Genomic DNA, 17,646 nt, shown 5'->3' with positions numbered 1-17,646 from the left:
TCCAGCAGACTACTCCCTTCCCCTCCTTGGTCTCCGCCCCTCCTGTAGGCTCCTCCTTGGGCTCTGGCGCCCGGGCTCCGCCCCTCGTCTCTTGTCCACCCCGCCCCTTCCGTACGCTCCGCCCTCGCGCTCGCGCGCCAGGTCCGGGCGGCGCCGACGCACTTGGCGGGAGATAGGAAAGTGGTTCTGTGCGCTCCCGAGGCAGCTGCAGTTCCTGAGAGCGCGCGACGAGACCTGCAGACACACAGACGCCTCAGAGCGCCGCCTGGGGCCGGGAGCGGCCGGAGCAGCCCGAATCCTGACCCCGGCCCGGCTCCCGCTCCAGGCTCGGCCGGCGGGCGTGAGGGCGCGGCGCGGCCCGGGCCGGGGGGATGTCTCGGCGGACGCGCTGGTGAGTTCTGGGGTTCTCGCCCCTCTCCTTCAGTCTGCAAACAGGAGGTGGGGGCTCCCCGCGGGAAATGCACCCCGCGCGGCAGCCCTGTGCCAGGGCGCCGCCCGATGCAGGGGAGCGCGCCACGGTAAGGGGCTCTAGGGACCCCTCGCCCGGATTCCCGGGCCTTCTGGGCCCAGGAGCACGAAAGCGCGGGTTCCCTCCCCGAGACCCGGTCCCGGCCCTGGGTGAGGTCCATCATCTCCCGCCTAATTGCAGGGTGGGGAAGGAAGGCTGGTGCGCGCGGTGTCAGCTGGAGGCTCACTACTGGGCCGGGGGAATGTCTCTCCAAGTCGCAGCGAGTGGGAGGCAGAAGTCTCCGAGACACTTGTCGTCCAAGAGTGGCTCGAATTCGCTGGAGTCCCTTTCTTGTTTGCATTCCGGGAAGCACAAAGCCCCTGGGCCCTCTGCCGGGTGTGAGACCGGGGATTCATTGTCTGTCTCTTGGGGATTCGGCGGCCGGTTCGGTTTGGTTTCAGAAACCCTCTTCCTGTCCCACGCTAGTTTTGGGTAGCTGGGGCTCAGTAGAGACTGCTGATGTGTAACGAGACTGCTCTGCCAGCGGTCGCTGGGCCAAAGGCAGGAGCCGCGTTTCCCTCTTACTAAATTTCCCCAGAGGATAAGTGGCTGGGTCAAGCCTGGACCTTTCGTACACCTGTGTATCTGGGGCCCAATTGCGGGGCTTTCCAGCCTCTCTAAGGAGTGGGATAATGGGGTCCTGCCGTGTTCCCTCTGGGTCTCTGCAGTTCAGAACACTCATGTCCTCAGATGGCCGAACTGGGCTTAGGATGAGGATACAAACCGAGATGCCCAGCTTGCTCACTTTCACAGAGTTCCTCATTGCTGGAAAGTATTCGGTCCATGAGCGCTGGTCAGGGTGGGTTCCCATGCCCCCGTTTCTAAGGCAGTTCAGTGGCCAGGAAGAGCCTCTGGACATGTTAACTCCAGGAGTCCCGGGGCTCATTTGGAGGGACCCTTGTGAAGCATGGGCTCAGTGCCCCTGTATCCTCACAAGCCTCAATCCTTTTTCTGCCACGTTATAACTCTCTTGTACCCCAGTGCCCCACTTCCCTCTTGGCCTCTGACTCACCTTTCCCTGGAGCACAGCCCAGAACGTACATGGGCAAGAGAAAGGGTATGTGTACAAAAATGTGATTTTTTTTTTTTTAAACCACACACTGGCCTCTGCTTTTCAAGCTGTGATTACTAGGGAGGTAAGGGAGTAAAGGTGTGGAGCCTGACGCCGCATAACCCTGGTTGGCCTCAATGTTCACATCTGTTAAATGGAGACCTTGAGAATGTGAGAGGGGGCATCGTGTGAATGCCATCATCTGCCATCTGTTTAATAGTATTCCCATTACACAGCATGAGAGCTTCTCTACATAGATGCCTTTTGTTCGGGGACATTGACTGAGCTTCTAATAGAATCTGGGCCTCGCGCTGGGTACTGGAGAAGCAAACTAAGTTATTAATGCTTAGTAGATTTTGCCTCCTGCTTTACAGTGGTTAAGTGGTGCATGCATTGGGTCAGAAGTGACAGAACAAATCTGCAGCGTTCCAGATCCAGTGACATGTATTGTTAGGTTTGGAAACTTCTTCTCATTGTAATTGAATTTTAAAATGGGTTAGTAGGCAGCTTCTCTTTGCAGTATTCATTCATTCACAAATCCACTGGTGCCCTGGGCAAATATTTCTTAAGGTTTTTCTATGCCAAATTCCAGGTTGTGAAGGTGGAGCTGACCTTTGTGGGTAATGTCAAGACCAGAGGTTGGAGCTGAGGTCAGGGCCCTGGTTTTCCAAAGTGCTTTGGGTGTGTAGGAGTTACTGGGAAGCTCTGCTGCCTTTGGGGGAAGAAAGGGAAGGGTGTGTAGACACCATCAGAACCCATGTGGGCACAGAGCATGGCTCGTTTTGTTTGCAAATCTTTTTGCTTTTCCCAGCGACAGATGACAGACGTAGGACTATATTTGCTAGAAGCGACTCAATGCAGGTCCTGCGAATAACTGTTTTCCTTCCTTCCTTAATTAAGTACGTGTAGTTATATATATGCACTTGGGTGTAGGTGCCCACAGAGGCCAGAGCCAGGATCCTCCTAGAGCTGGGAGGTGGTGGTAAAGGGTTCTGGAAACTGAACCTGGGTCCTCATCAAGAGCATTATGTTTCTAACCAATGAACCAGCTCTGCAGTCCCTCCCTGACTAGCATTCTTGGAGGTTCATAGTGTGATCTCTCTTTCAAAGCATTAAACTAGATAGTAGGAGTTTGGTAGCAGTTAAATAAAATATTCCGTGTTACTGGCCCGTGGTGGAGCAAACCTTTAATCCCAGCAGGGAAGCAGAGGCAGGCCAGTCAAGTTCCAGGATAGCCAGAGCTACACTGAGAAACCCCTTCTTGAAAAACAACAACAACAACAAAAACTTCTTTGTTAGTTTCTTTAAAGCCTTCAGACTTCAAATGATTATATTCTGAGTTTTTTCTGTTCATCACATGTAGGCGCGAATTGGAAAGGGACAGGCAAGAATGAAGTAAGGCTGGGTATGGCAGAATATGCCTTTAATCCCAGATAAAGGGGATGGAAAAAGTTAGTGATGACATGTTTTAGATGTTTCCCCTAAGTAATTAGGTCTTTTAAATTTTTGCATGCTTGATGATCATGAAAATATCCAGTGTTAGCAACTGGAGAGATGCCTCAGTGGTTAAGAACACTTACTGCACTTGCAGAGGATCCAGGTTCAGTTCCCAGCACCCACCTGGTGGCTCACAATCATCTGGACCTCTAATTCTAGGGGATCAGGCACCCTCTTCTAACTCTGCATGCACCGGGTATAGATAGATGTGGTGCATAGACATACATGAAGGCAAAGCACTCATAAACAAAATAATCTAAACAAAACAAAAAAGCAAGTGCAGGTGTAAGTTTATTATTGAAAAGAAAAAAGTGGGAATGGGGTTTTGAATATCGTTTGTGTTTTGAGACAGGCCTCTAGCTCTCCTGGCAGCAATCCTGTCTCAGCCTCCAGAGTGTTGGGGTTAGAGGCGTATACAATCACTGGCCAGCTAAATACCATAATCATATCCCCCCCCCCCCCCCCCCCCCCCCCCCCCCGCGCGCGCCCCCAGCTGAGGACCGAATCCAGGGCCCTGCACTTGCTAGGCAAGAGCTCTACCACTGAACTAAATCCCCAACCCCCCACCCCCTCTCTTTCTTGACAGCCCTGGCTGTCCTGGAACTTGCTCTGTAGACCAGCCTGGCCTCGAACTCATAAAGATATGCCTGCCTCTCTGCCTCTCAAGTGCTGAGATTAAAGGCGTGCACCACCATTGCCCAGTTAAATATCACAATCTTTCTTTCTTTCTTTTTTTTTTTTTCATTTTTTTTTTTTTTTCGAGACAGGGTTTCTCTGTGTAGTTTTGGTGTAACTGTCCTGGATCTCACTCTGTAGACCAGGCTAGCCTTGATCACAGAGATCCACCTGGCTCTGCCTCCCGAGTGCTGGGATTACCAGTATGGGCCACCACAGCTAGCCTGTACCTACTTTTGGAAAGTAGAAGAGAAAGGCCTGCCTCCCCAAACCTCCCTATAGTTGACCTGACCCTGGCCATGCACTACCACCCCCAGGTAAAGGTATGTAAACATGCTGTCCATGACCTTTAGCTTGCTTCCACAGTGAGGAGCTGGATGAGTTACACTACCAGGACACGGACTCAGACCTCCTGGAGCCGAGAGACAACAAATGCAAGGTCAAATGGACCCATGAGGAGGTGAGCCACAGCTACTCCATGGAGCTGGGGAGAGGGTTAATGGCGGCTGGTGGCGTCTAATGACCCCGTCTGTGGACAGTGAGGAAGTTGATGGACCTTCTACTTCTCCCCTTTGTCTCCTCAGAGCATTCCAAAATCTGTGGATTGGGGCGTGGTCCTCAGGCCTCAGGACCTCCGTCTCTCCTAAGTGCTTATTGCCCTTTATCTTGGTCTGATAAATCTGCAGTTGCATCCTCATTCCAGAGAGTAGGTAGTTTATAAAGACAGCTTTAATCACCTCTCCATTCTGCTGTGCAGCTAAGGAAGTCCTTTTTCCTCGTGGGGACTCTGTTTCCAGGCAGGGTAGGGTTATGGAAGAGACAGTGCCATACTGTCTTTTATGACAGACTTAAGATACCAACCGATTGATCCATGTATTGCTAATCCATTCTGACAGCAGAGATTGGATGACTTCACCACCTCCAGTCCTCCCAAGACTGTCTCGTCATACTGCATGGTGGGGACATTTGACCCTGAGAACCTTGGGCTGCTAGGAAGCTAAATCTCTAGTTTTGTAAAAAAATGTTTGTCATTTAAAATTTTAAAACAAAATAATTTTATTATTTTGTGTGTGGGGGCATTTTGCCTGCACGTGTGTAGGTGCAGAGGCCAGAAGAGGGTGCCAGGTCCACTGGAACCAGAGTGACAGACAGTTGTGAGCAGCCATGTGGGTGCTGAGAATTGAACCCAGGTCCATGAAAGAGCAGCCAGTACTCTTAACCGCTGAGCCATCTCTCTAACCCCTTTTAATTAATCTTATGTATTGTTCTTGTGTGAGAGAGGGCTGATGTGTGCTACACCTTTTCTTTTCCTTTGTTCTATTGCGTGTGTGCGTGCGTGTGTGCGTGTGTGTGTGTGTGTGTGTGTGTGTGTGTACAACATTTGGAGGTCGGTTCTCTCCCATCTGCGTCCTAGGGAACGAAGTCGGATCGTCAGACTTAGCAAGTGCCTTTCCCCACTGAGCAGTCTCTCTGGCGCTTTTTCGTTGTCTTTTGAGAGAGGGTTTTTCACGAATGCCGGGCAGGCCTCCCAGCTTGTTGAACAGCTGAGGATGAGCTTGAATTTCTTACTTTTCCTGATGTAGGTGCCGGAGATAGAGCGCAGTGCACACTGACAGAGCACGGCAGCAGCTCAGCTGCCTTCCCAGCCCTGAGTGGGAGAGTGAATGGTTTTTTGTTTGTGGGATTTTGTTGTTTTTGATTTGATTTGAGGTGGGTTTCTTGTATCCCAGGCTGCTCTGGAATGCTAGCTACCTGTATACTTTATGATGGCCTTGAACTCCTCCTGATATTCTTTGCTTTTGTCTCAAGTACAGAGGTTAAACTAGACGTCCCCCGCCCCCCACCCCCATCTGGCTTCTGTTTTCTGAAAATTTCCCACACCGATACTTTGTAACAAGCACACTGGACCTTGATCATCCGCTGCCCAAGTGCATAAGTGCCTCTTGGTGATTGAACCCCTGAATCACTGACTCAATCCTGGGGGCCCTCACTGTCAGCCTCTCCAGCAGGACCCCTCTCCCCTCCCCCCTCCTCAGTCAAGCTCTCTCATTTTTTTTTTAAAACCTGTCTGCCCACCTGCCTGAAGAGTCAGTCACCACAGCTCCCAGCATCTCCTCCACCACAGAGTGGTGATAAGTGTGCCTGCCTGAGGCATTGATTACCCTCTCCTCCCTGTCAGGCACATCTGCTGCTGCCTGCCACTGGGACTGATAATTGACACATAGTAGGCACTCAGTTCCTGAGTGAATATGTGAATATGGCTGTATCCCGGCATCTATAAAAAAACTTCACACACACACACACACACACACACACACACACACACACACACACACACACACGAGAGCTAAATCCTGTGTCTTTCTTATGCTGGCAGGATGAGCAGCTGAGGGCCCTGGTGAGGCAGTTCGGACAGCAGGACTGGAAGTTCCTGGCCAGCCACTTTCCTGTGAGTACCGGCCCTCCCCCAGGCAAGGGCTCCGGTGGCCTGCTGTGAGCTGTTTAGAAAGCTGAAGTGAAGCCTGGGAGGCTGGGCCGCAGTGGTGGTGCATATACCTTTAATCCTGGCATGCGGCATGCGGCATGCGGTGGGTGAGGGGCAAAGGGCAGAGGCAGGAGGATCTCTGAGTTCAAGAGGCCAGCCTGGTCTACAAGGCGAGTTCCAGGACAGCCAGGGCTACACAGAGAAATCCTGTCTCAAAAAACAAAAAACAAAAAAACCAACAACAACAAAAAAACCAGCCTGGCGGTGGTGGCGCATGCCTTTAATCTACCAGCACTCGGGAGGCAGAGTCAGGCAGATCTCTGTGAGTTCGAGGCCAGCCTGGTCTACAAAATGAGTTCCAGGAAAGGGGCAAAACTACACAGAGAAACCCTGTCTCGGAAAACCAAAAAAAAAAAAAAAAAAAAACCACCCAAAAACACAAACCAGAAGGCACCCAGTGAGAAGATTCCACACAGCTGCTTTAGCGTGCCCTCTGTCCTAGGCCCAAAGGCTGTTTGTGTTTTTTCCAGCAAGTCAGGAGCAGCTGGACACTTAGCTCTGGGCCATGAGTTGAAACTGAGGGAGGCGTATTTGAGGAGACTTCAAGCTGAGGCTCCTGCCCAGGTGGCTGTGCCCTCCACCAACATTCCGAGTCCTCTGGGGTGAGAGCCTGCTTTTACACACCCTCCCAGGACTGCAGCCATCTAGACAGGCTGCCGCTTAACTGATGGGGTTCCATAGGCATCTCAGGCCGGGGCATCATACTTCTCTCTGCCTCCACCCTTTCTTCCTTGTAACCTGAACTCTTTAAAGAATAAAAATGGTGTCCAAGAAGAAAACAGGAATCACTAAGTCCCAAGAAGCTTTTATAGACTTTGAGATAGTATACCCTACATACATACTAGGTACAGAGGGTGGGAGGCTCCTTTCTACAGGGCCTGGGTTTATCCTTTGAAGCAAAAATAATACACCCATGTTCTGGTAGGTCAGCCTCTGGCGTGTGGTGGGTGAATGGCACAGGACACAGCTACCTGACACAGGCTTGCACATTGGTCCCTGAGCTCAGGGCTCCACCAGAGTTCAGTTGTATGGTCCCAGAGTTATTTCTCTTCCTGTCCCAGAACCGCACAGACCAGCAATGCCAGTACCGGTGGCTGAGGGTTTTGAATCCAGACCTCGTTAAGGGACCATGGACCAAAGAGGAAGATCAGAAGGTAAGTGCTGGTTAAAGGGCCGCGTATACCATGGGCTTCCACCACCGCCAGGCACCGGGAGGTGTCAGAACACTCCTGTAGCACTCCACTTAGTCCTGAGTATCTTTGGTGTGTGTGTGTGTGTGTGTGTGTGTGTGTGTGTGTGTGTGTGTGTGTGTGTTCTGAGAAAGACCAGCTTTATAGCCCTGGTTAGTCTCATGTTGGTTGTGTAGTCTAAGCTGGTCTTGATTCAGACCTCAGTCATCCTTTTGAGTCCTGGGCATGTAGTCACCCCACGAGTTACCCAGCTTTTAGCTGGTGACCTTACCTGTCACATATAACATGGAAAGGTAATGAGATGTCTGGTGCACATAAGGGGCTGGCTCAGCCAGTGGCAGCTGCCACTGATGCGGTGATAATTTGGTAGATGCTGTGATAATGGTTATACCACACAGCCACAAAACTCAGAGGCTTTGCTTTTTTGGTGCTTCAGATGAAACCTATTACAATGCTGGGCAAGCTCTCCACCGCTGAACTTACCCCCCCTCTAAACCCTTCTTTGGGATTTTTTTTTTTTTTTTTCTGTATTTGAGACAGGATCTCAGGTAGCCTGGGCTGACCTCAAACTTGCTATGTAGCCAAGGCTGGCCTTGAACTCCTAATCCTCCTGTCTCTATCTCCCATGTGTTAGGATTACAGGTGTTTGCCACATTTGGCATTTTAATGCTTTATTTCTGTAGCATCAGTAGTCCTGTGAGGTGGGTTATGTCCATGTTAAAGCTGGGTAAAACCAAGGCACAGAAAGAATTTGACATTCTCCAAACTATGATCACCCCGGGCTGCTTTTCTGGAGCTCCTTTATAGAGCTTTGGTTCATCTCCCTGGTGTTAGCCCATAAGATACCATTCCACCTTGGGAGACACAGCACCCAAGAAAAGCGGGGGATAAAAAAGTACCTGGACTACCAAGTGAGTTCCAGGAAAGGCACAAAGCTACGCAGAGAAACCCTGTCTCGAAAAACCAAAAAAAAAAAAAAAAAAAAAAGTACTGTCTTGTAGATGCATATGCCCATCCAAATGGGATATGATTACTAAAAACATTTAAATCACGGCAAACTGGGTGTGGTGGCACATGTCTCTAATCGCAGTCCTGGGAAGGTGGGAGCTGAAGGATCAGGTGTTCAAAGCCAACTTGGTCTACATAGTGAGACCCTGTCTCAATTTTTTTTTTAACTACACAGAAATGAAATAAAATATTACTACACAAAAATCCCCTTTTCTATGAGTATCTACTCTTCCCTGGTTGTGGCTATGTGCACAGGAGAATATGTGTGTATCAAGAATTGAGGAGGGAGCTGGGCAGGTAGTGGTCCACACCTTTAATCCCAGCACTCAGGAGGCAGAGGCATGCGAATCTCTTGAGTTCGAGGCCAATCTGATACATAGATTGAGTTCTAGGACAACCAGAGCTACACAGAGGAACCTGTCTCAGAAAAAAAACAACAACAACAAAGAACTGAGGAGGGCCTAGCTTGAGTTGCTGTGACTGTTATGGTTTGTGTCCTGAACAAAAGAGTCTTTCTCCGAGGGGTTGAAGGCTGAAGTCTAGTTCTTGGTGCCGTGAGATTTCCACAGAAGTATCAAGAAGACTTGACCTAACTCTCTAGTGTGATTGGGGCTGACCTCATAGGCTTGTACCTCTCTAAAGTCCTGCAAAGTGAGGCCCATCTGGATATGGCGATGCTTAAGTGGAGGTGATCGAGGGGCTGGTTCTTCACTGATGTTTTCTTCAAGGTCATTGAGCTGGTCAAGAAGTATGGCACAAAACAGTGGACTCTGATTGCCAAGCACCTGAAGGGCCGGCTGGGGAAGCAGTGCCGTGAGCGCTGGCACAATCACCTCAACCCTGAGGTGAAGAAGTCCTGCTGGACCGAGGAGGAAGACCGCATCATCTGTGAGGCCCATAAAGTGCTGGGCAACCGCTGGGCTGAGATAGCCAAGATGCTGCCCGGGAGGTAGGTAGGGTGCAGGCAGGGTACCGTGCCTGGTGAGTGAGGCCCATGCTTGGGATGGAGTGTCCCAGAGTACCATGAGCAGTCCCATGTTTTTTAACATTCAAATAGCCTTGCCTTCAGTCTCCAGGTCGCCCAGAGACATGCATCAGAAGGGACAGAAGTAGATCTAAAAAGACTGGAAAGTCAGGTTGTGTCCTGTTAGAGGGAATATGACGGAAACACCAGTTTCTGTCCCCATTTCCCAGTTCCTACTAAATCAGACTCATCTTTTTTTGTTTAGAGACAGGGACTTGATGTATATCCCATGCTGGTGTTGAACCCAGGCTGACTTGAAACTTGTTGAACCCAGGCTGACTTGAAACCTTGGCCTCATGACTGCTGAGGATGTGGGTGTGCACCACCACGCCTAGCCAGTATCCATATATATGTTGTTCGAGTTGCAATAAAAAACCCAGAACCAGATATTAGGGGGAAAGCTGAAAGATCAGAGAAGCAGAGCAAGCCACCTCACCAACTCCTCAACCTGAAAGAGCTCCTCCAGCCAGGAGCTTCTTGCTGAAAGGGACGCTTCTGTCAAAAAGCCTTAGTTCCTGTCTCCTCATGCCTTTTATACCTTTCTCCACCCACCATATCACTTCCTTCTTAGTGCTGGGATTAAAGGCGTGTGACTCCCGAGTGCTAGGATTAAAGGTGTGTGCCACCACTGCCTGGCTTCTATGTCTAATCTAGTGGCTTGTTCTGTTTTGTAATCTCCAGGCAAATTTTATTAGGGTACACAATATATCACCACATCCATATTTATGAATGATTCGTTGTTGTTTTTAAGAATATTATACTTGTGGGTTCTTTTTTGTTTTTATGTGTATGAGTGTTTTGCCCGCTTGTTTGTCTGCACCATGTGCATGCCTAGTGCCTGAGGAGGCCAGAAGGCATTGGTTGCCCTAGGACTAGAGTTAGAGTTGTGAGCTACCCTGTGTATGTTGGGAATCAAATCAAGGCCCTCTGGAAGAGTAGTTGGTGCTGTGAGCTGCTGGGACTCTGGCCCTCTCTCCCTCCTGATGCCCCATCCATTTATCCTATTGCTCTGCTTTCTTTCTGTTGCTGTGATAAAACACTGACCCAAAGCAAGGTGGGGGGGGGGAGGGCAGTGGTGGTGGCATTTATTTGTCTTTTACTTCCAGGTCACAGTTGAGGGAAGTAAAGCAAGAACTTGAAGCCCAGACCAGGGAGGAACGTTGCCTACTGGCTTGTTTTAGCTCACTTGCAGGCACTTGTCCCCACCCCTCTTCCTGAGACAGGGTCCTTACATAGCTATCCCGGAACTCTCTGTAGACCAGGCTGGCCTTAATCTCACAGAGATTCCCCGGCCTCTGCCTCCCAGATGCTGGGATTAAAGGCCTGTGCCACCACTGCCCTGCAGACTGCCAAGTTGTTAATTAAAAATAACGAGGTGCAGACAACTTGATGTGGTGGCGCGCGCCTTTAATACCAGTTTGGAGACAGGCAGGTGGATCTCTTAGTCCAAGGCCAGCCTGGTCTAAAAAGTGAGTTCCAGGACAACCAGGGCTATAAAGAGAGACCCTGTCTCAGGCAAAAAAAAAAAACAAACTAACTAGGATACTTATATCCCAGGACCCCAATGTTTAGTTAGGACAACAGAGCTAATGTTACTACCTGGAACATAGCGCTCAAGTACTAGTACTATCCATGAGTGTATCTCCTTATCTGGCTACCGTTCTTCCTAAGTGGTCCCCTTCACAGGTGTTTTTGTTTGTCTGTACTTTTAATCTCAAAGACAGTTTTGTTAGCATTTAGAAGAAACGTGGTACAGGTGGGTGGAAGTCCCATCAGCCACCAGGAGATGGAGAGAAAGTCATGCCTCTTCTTTTGTTTGTTTGTTTTTGGTTTCTTTTGTTTGTTTTTGAGACAGGGTCTCTCTGTGTAATGGCTCTGGCTGTCTTGGAACTCATTTTGTAGACCAGGCTGGCTTCCAACTCAGAGATCTGTCTGCCGATGTCTCCTGAGTGCTGAGACTAAAGGTATGTGTCACCCTGCCAGCCGTAAGTCATGCCTTATTAAGAAAGGTAAAAACAGCCGGGCGATGGTGATGCCTTTTAATCCCAGCACTCTGGGAGGCAGAAGCAGGAAGATCTCTGAGTTCCAGGCCAGCCTGGTCTACAGAGTGAGTTCCAGTACAGCCAGGGGTACACAGAAAAGCCTTGTCTGGGAAAACAAAAAGAAAAAAACAAAACCAACCAAACAAACAAATGTAAACAAATAGAAAAAACCAAAAGAAAGGTCGAAGCAGGACTGGGGCGATGGAGTACTTGCTGCTCTTGTGGAGGACCTGATTTCAGTTCCAGCATTCACGTGGTGGCTAACCACCCTCTGGAACTCATTTCCAGAGGATATAACGCCCTCTTCTGGCCTCTGCATGTGTATAGTCCACAGACTGCAGGTAGGAACACCCATTCCTTTGTGTTCATGACTGCTACCCTGTTGTTAGAGTGGATGTCTTTCATCCCTCATCCTGTTAGATTTCTCATGTGTTGTTTACTTTCTTGTTTTAGTGGAACACATCCTTCATTAGCATCCTGAGCTCAGTCCTTGATTTTGTCTCACATTTAATAGATGATTTAAGTAGATGTAGAGTTTGAAAATAATTTTTGTTCAGAATATTGAGAACATCCCGTGATTTCTTAATCTTTCTCCTGTTTTCTCTTTGATTTCACTTCCTGAGAAGTTTCTTGGTTTTTAACCTTCCAGTCCTTTGGAAATTATTTTAAGAAGTTTTGTTTTCTAAATTCTTACTCCTTTTCTGGACCAGGTTCTTAATATATGCTTGCAACCATTTATTTCACTCTTGATACTGTGTTTAAAAGATCAAAAGACAAAAGTACTCCTTTCCTGCTTTGTGTGTTTGCCTGATGCAGTGGTTCTCAACCTCTGGGTTGAGATCCCCTTTTATGGTCAAACATCCCTTTCACAGGGATCACCTGAGACCATTGGAAAACACACAGATACTTTATGATTCATAGCAGTAGCTAAACCACAGTTAGGAAGTAGCAACAAAAATAATTTCATGGTTGGAGTTCACCACAACATGAACCGTACTAAAGGGTCGCAGTGCTAGGGAGGTTGAGAACCACTGGCCTAGTATTTCTTGCTCTTTGTTTCGCCCAACCATTTTGATTTAATACAGGAGGTTTGCTTTGAAGGATTGCCGATCTGTGGTTGGCCCTTCGCACTTAGGAAGCAGTCAGTGAACATGGTTAGGAAATGCACTGCAAACTGCTGGTGCTTATGTGCTGATGGTCTTTACTGCCCAGTTTTGTTGTCCGCTGGCCCTCTGGGAGGACACTCCCAAGAACGGATGCTTTTCTCTGGAGTTACTTATTTCCCCAGAGGTAGATGATTCCTGTAAGGAGCTATTGCCTGGGGTGCCGTGGCAGGTAGAAGGGCATTGGGAATCTCACCTCCAGGGTGCAGATTTCCATGGAGCCCCAGAGTCTGACGTTTGCTGTGTCTGTCCATTGTGGCCACTGTTGTTTGGTTAGGTCTGCAGTCAAATGCTCTAGTGCTGAGCTATACCCCCAGCACATAAGCTGGGTTATTTTTAAAGAGGAAACATCTTTCTTCCTGCCTGGAGGTCAGGGTCAGGAGCTGGAGGTCAGACAGCCACTCTGCTTAACCTGTGCTTGTCTTGTCTGAGCTCAATCTGGTTGCTCCAATCCTGGGGCTCCTGGAGTTCTGGTAGGAGCCGTGTTAGGAGCCTTGGGGTGAGTTGATTCTAACTAGACTCTTCAGTCAGGTCAGTTTGGTTTGGACTCCAGTCTCTAGCTGTTGCTCCCCTGACGTCTTTCCATTTCTGCGAACTCCTAAATCGGATTTGCTGCCCCTTGCTTCCCTGTTTTCCTGTCCTTACTTCGCTTTTGTTTTCTTGTGTTTTGTTTTGAGTCCATCCTTTGTCATGGCAGTGGGACCCTGGGAGGAAGAACAAAGAGAGGAGGCCAGGTGATAAAGTGTCTCTGGAGTCTGAACCGCCTAGTTTCATAACTTTAGTCCCCGGGTGTTATCTTTGGGGGCCTGCCTTGTTTCTTGGCTGGGGACTCAGAGCCCCTTCCCTGTGTGGCATGGTTGGCCTTGCACATGCCAGTCGCCTCAGCCTCCATCTGCAGTCACTTTAGTTGCTTGGTCCTGAGCCACTCTTTTCCTTTCCCACAGCTGCTGGGCTCTGACACACACACACACACACACTCACTGCTCTGACCCCCCCCCCACACACACACACTCACACACACTGCTCTGACAGCCTGGCGTGCATTGCTGCCTTGCCCTGTTGTGAGGCCCACCCGCTTGCTGTCAGCTTCACGGCTCTTTCTTCAGAGAAGCTTTCCAGGTCAGTCCAGCTTGCACTCAGTCCAGCTTGCACTGCGTATTCCATGGAGATCTGCTAAGCCATGGAGGGCTACATTGTGAGGCTTCATTGTAGAGCTGAACGGTGTTCACCGTGCATTCCACCAAACCTTCACTCACAGATGTGGGTGGGGATAAGCTGCGGCAGGGCGGGAGAAGAAGCCTTCAAGCTGCTGTGTGTCAGAGGCCCCTGGGTTTCCCCACAGGACGGACAATGCTGTGAAGAATCACTGGAACTCTACCATCAAGAGGAAAGTAGACACAGGAGGCTTCCCAAGCGAGTCCAGAGACTGCAAGCCTGTCTACCTGCTTTTGGAGCTTGAGGACAAGGACCGCCACCAGAGTGCCCAGCCCGTGGAAGGCCAGGTGAGTGGTCACCTGCGGCTCAGTCTCTGGGCTCCATTCCAGGGTGGTTTGTTTGCTGTTTTCCCTGGTTATCTGACTCTGTCTCCTCAGTACCTTCCCCAGAGCCACTCACTCATTTCTGCCCTGGGGTCCAAGTGTGACCATCATGTTTCTAGGGCTTTCTTTGTGACAAGCTAGCCCTAGTTGGCCTGCAGGACAGGAAAGCAGTCGGATAACATTTTGAGAAGTGGGTTGGGGAGGAGTTCTCCGTCTCCTAGCCCTTTCAGCAACTTTTCTCTTAAAGGTCTTTCCAGTCTACAAACTGAAAGTGTGCTTGCTATGTGGTGGTGGTACATGCATGTCTTTAATTCCAGCACTCAGGAGGCAGAGGCAGGTGGATCTGATCAAGGCCAGCCTGGGCTACAGAGTGAGTTCCAGGACAGCCAGGGCTGTTACACAGAGAAACCTGTCCTCCCAAAAAACCAAACCAAACCATTTGTGTGTGTGTGTGTGTGTGTGTGTGTGTGTGTGTGTGTGTGTGTGTGTGTCCGTGTCCGTGTCCGTGTCCGTGTGTGTCCTAGAGCCCATGTGGAGATCAGAGGACAACTTATTCATGGTGTCTTTTTTATTTTCTTCCTCTCTTTCTTTTCTTGATTATTGTTCTCTTCCTCTGCTGAAGTCACCTTTTGATGAGCATTTACATGAGACACATATCTTCACACTTCACCCATTTGGAAATACCACATACTTCTTCCCCAGATGTCTTTCTTACCAGTTTTCCAGTCAGCTCTTTCCAAGTCTCTAGCCATCCAGCCAATCCATTGCATGGATGAATCAATTAAGTCGCATATCTTGTCATTTCTCCCTCTAAACAAAATGTATAACCATGTGTACTGCTTGAAGTTCTGGGAAGAATTCCTTTCGCCAGTGTCTTCAGGGTTATCCCAGAAAGGGCTTGTAATGCTGCAGCTGTCTACTTCTGGGTGGTGTCTGCATAATGTGCAGACCCATCAGTAAACCAGACTAGTTTTCTCTTTTTCAGTCAACCAATCATATAGCCCCATGAGGCTATAGGTTCATGCTTAGCAGTAAACAGTATTGGAATGGGAGTAGAAACCATAGGCATTTGGGCAACTTCTGCATGTAAACTTGCTTGTACCTTCAGGACCTGCTTGGGCCTGAATATATATGAACTTTGATTTGACAATAAATTGCTGCTGTGAGCCTCCTACTTTATGGTGTGGTGAGTCAGATAACACCCAACTTGTGATGAGCAGCACAGGTCACATGGTAACTTGGTGGCCCATTGTTAAATGTTCAGTTTCCACCAAGGCCCAACAGCAGGCCAAGAGCTATAATTGTCTGCAGATGGTGGAGCCTTACTCCCAAACCCCAAAGGCCTTTTCTGTGATTCACCTGTAGGGGCTGCAAACAGCATCCCTGTCTGCCATCGACACCTCAAGTACCATCGGGTCTGCTGGATCCTGTGGTCCAAGTGGGAGAGCAGCCTGCACAGCAGCCTGGACCTGTTGTAGAGCCTGCTCCTGTTCCAGGCTCCAGTCAAAGCTAGCAGCTTTCAGAGTAATACACCCAAATGGGGAATGTGCTGTTCCTAGACTCCAAAGAGGCCCCACTAGGCTTGTTTCTTTGGTGATGGGAGGGGCCAGGTGCAATAACTTACTCTTCATAAGGTGGTACTGATTTCTGTATGCCCCTAGATGTCTAAGAATTTCACTGAGTTAGAAGGCTCTTGAATTTTGGTTGGATTTATTTTCCATTTGATGTGTATGTGTTACCAAGTCCAAAGTGGTTGCTTCCTCCTGCTCACTTGGTCCAATCAGCATCACATCATCATTATAGTGCACCTGTGATATTTTTGTGGAAGAGACAGATGATCAAGATCCCTTTTGAGTTACGACATGGGGCTGGGGAGTTAATACATTGTTGAGGTAAAACTGTAAAGGTGTACTGCTGGCCTTGCCAACTGAAAGCAAATCAGCGGTCCTTATGGACAGGTGCAGAGAAGCCATTTGGGCCATCAGGAGCTGCATACCATGTACCCCAGGGAGATGTGTTAATCTGCTTGAGTGAGGACACCACATTGCAATTGGAGTCACTACCTGATTGAGTTTTCCATAGTCAGCTATCATTCTCCATGATCCATCTGTCTTCTGCACTGGCCAGACAGAGTTAAAGGGAGATAGGGTGGGAACGTGCTTCCCCCTCACCCCCACCCCATCTTTCAAAGTTCTTCATGGTGGCACTGATTTCTGCAGTTCCTCCAGGGATACGAGGCTGTTTTGATTCACTGTGTTCCCTGCAAAGGCAACTCTAAAAGGTTTCCATTTAGCCTTTCTAACCAGCATAGCCCTCGCTTCACAGGTCAGGAACCCAGTGTGAGAATTCCGCCACCTTGTAAGTAACTTCTGAGTATCCCAGCTTTACTTTCTAGAACTGGGAAAATAACTACAGGATGAGTTTGGGGACCTTTTGGACCTACTGTGAGTTGGACTTCATCCAAAACTCCACCTGTCCTCCCTAAGCTCCTACTTTACCTGGAGGGCCACAGTGTGTCTTGGAATCTCCTAGCGTCAATTCAGAACTGATTGTTTCCTTTCTTCCATTGTATAGTTACATAGATCCTCTGGAGAAAGATTGGAGATAGGCTAACAGTAAAACTCTTAGGTATTTTATCAAGGTCCTTCCCCAGGGGGACCCAGCAAGTTCCTTCATTTAAGGGGTCTGGGTCTGCAAACTGGCTCAGGTCTGGAAATTGGTTCATGGGCTAAGATTCTCTTTTTGCCACAATCCAATGTAGCTTTTCTTACATTTGTTTGATAATTTTTCTGCTTATGCAAATCAAACAACAAAAATACAGTAGGCTTCTTAACTACTTCATGCCTAGAAACATCATAACTGAGTAGCCAGTACCAAAGGTCCATAAGAGTCATAAAAACCCCTGTGCCTGGGCTGACCATTATGAGTCAGGCTTTGTCTATGCTGCCTGTTATAATAACTACAATCACCTTGCCCTTGGCAATTGAGTGCTATTATGTGGCCCAATTAAACCCATTGCATTTAATTCATCCAACTGAGCAGGAGCATCTCCAACTCTTAGGTGTCTGACACAGGAAAAAGGTGACAACGAAGCCCTTCAAATGTGCTGGTGCCCTCTCACCATTTTGCATCTTACAGCATTAGTGAAGGGCATGTCTTCTGGCCCTTCACATGGAGGAGGATTAGGTTTTATACTTTGTACCTGCTTGAGTATTGCAATTTCTCTGAGCCTAAAAAATCCTTTTGTCAACAGGAAGCTAGGGATGTCAGACGATTCCAACTCATTTTCAGTAGGCCATCTTTTGACAAATGCTTCAGCCAACCATTCAAACAAAATTTTGTGCCCTCCCGCTTTTATTGTGAGCTCCCATATTAAACCTAGAATCTTCATTCAGTGGGCCCATT

The 17,646-nt window shown here is 48.8% G+C and overlaps 1 protein-coding gene across 1 annotated transcript in view; it reads left to right on the top strand.

Annotated features, from left to right (window-relative positions):
• Nucleotides 1-237: 237 nt before the first annotated feature.
• Nucleotides 238-17,646, top strand: part of Mybl2 (MYB proto-oncogene like 2) — a 33,274-nt gene continuing 15,865 nt past the window's right edge. The window contains exons 1-6 of the mRNA XM_076571208.1: nucleotides 238-391; nucleotides 4,098-4,191; nucleotides 6,109-6,180; nucleotides 7,338-7,430; nucleotides 9,203-9,423; nucleotides 14,046-14,205. Coding sequence (XP_076427323.1) covers nucleotides 372-391; nucleotides 4,098-4,191; nucleotides 6,109-6,180; nucleotides 7,338-7,430; nucleotides 9,203-9,423; nucleotides 14,046-14,205 — 660 coding nt within the window. The 5' untranslated portion in view covers nucleotides 238-371. The remainder of the gene's footprint in view (nucleotides 392-4,097; nucleotides 4,192-6,108; nucleotides 6,181-7,337; nucleotides 7,431-9,202; nucleotides 9,424-14,045; nucleotides 14,206-17,646) is intronic.

This window comes from Peromyscus maniculatus, chromosome 4 (genome assembly GCF_049852395.1).
Source record: "Peromyscus maniculatus bairdii isolate BWxNUB_F1_BW_parent chromosome 4, HU_Pman_BW_mat_3.1, whole genome shotgun sequence".
NCBI classification, from domain to species: domain Eukaryota; kingdom Metazoa; phylum Chordata; class Mammalia; order Rodentia; family Cricetidae; genus Peromyscus; species Peromyscus maniculatus.
Note: the sequence above shows the minus strand (reverse complement) of the source record. Positions and strands in the feature narration are given on the sequence as shown.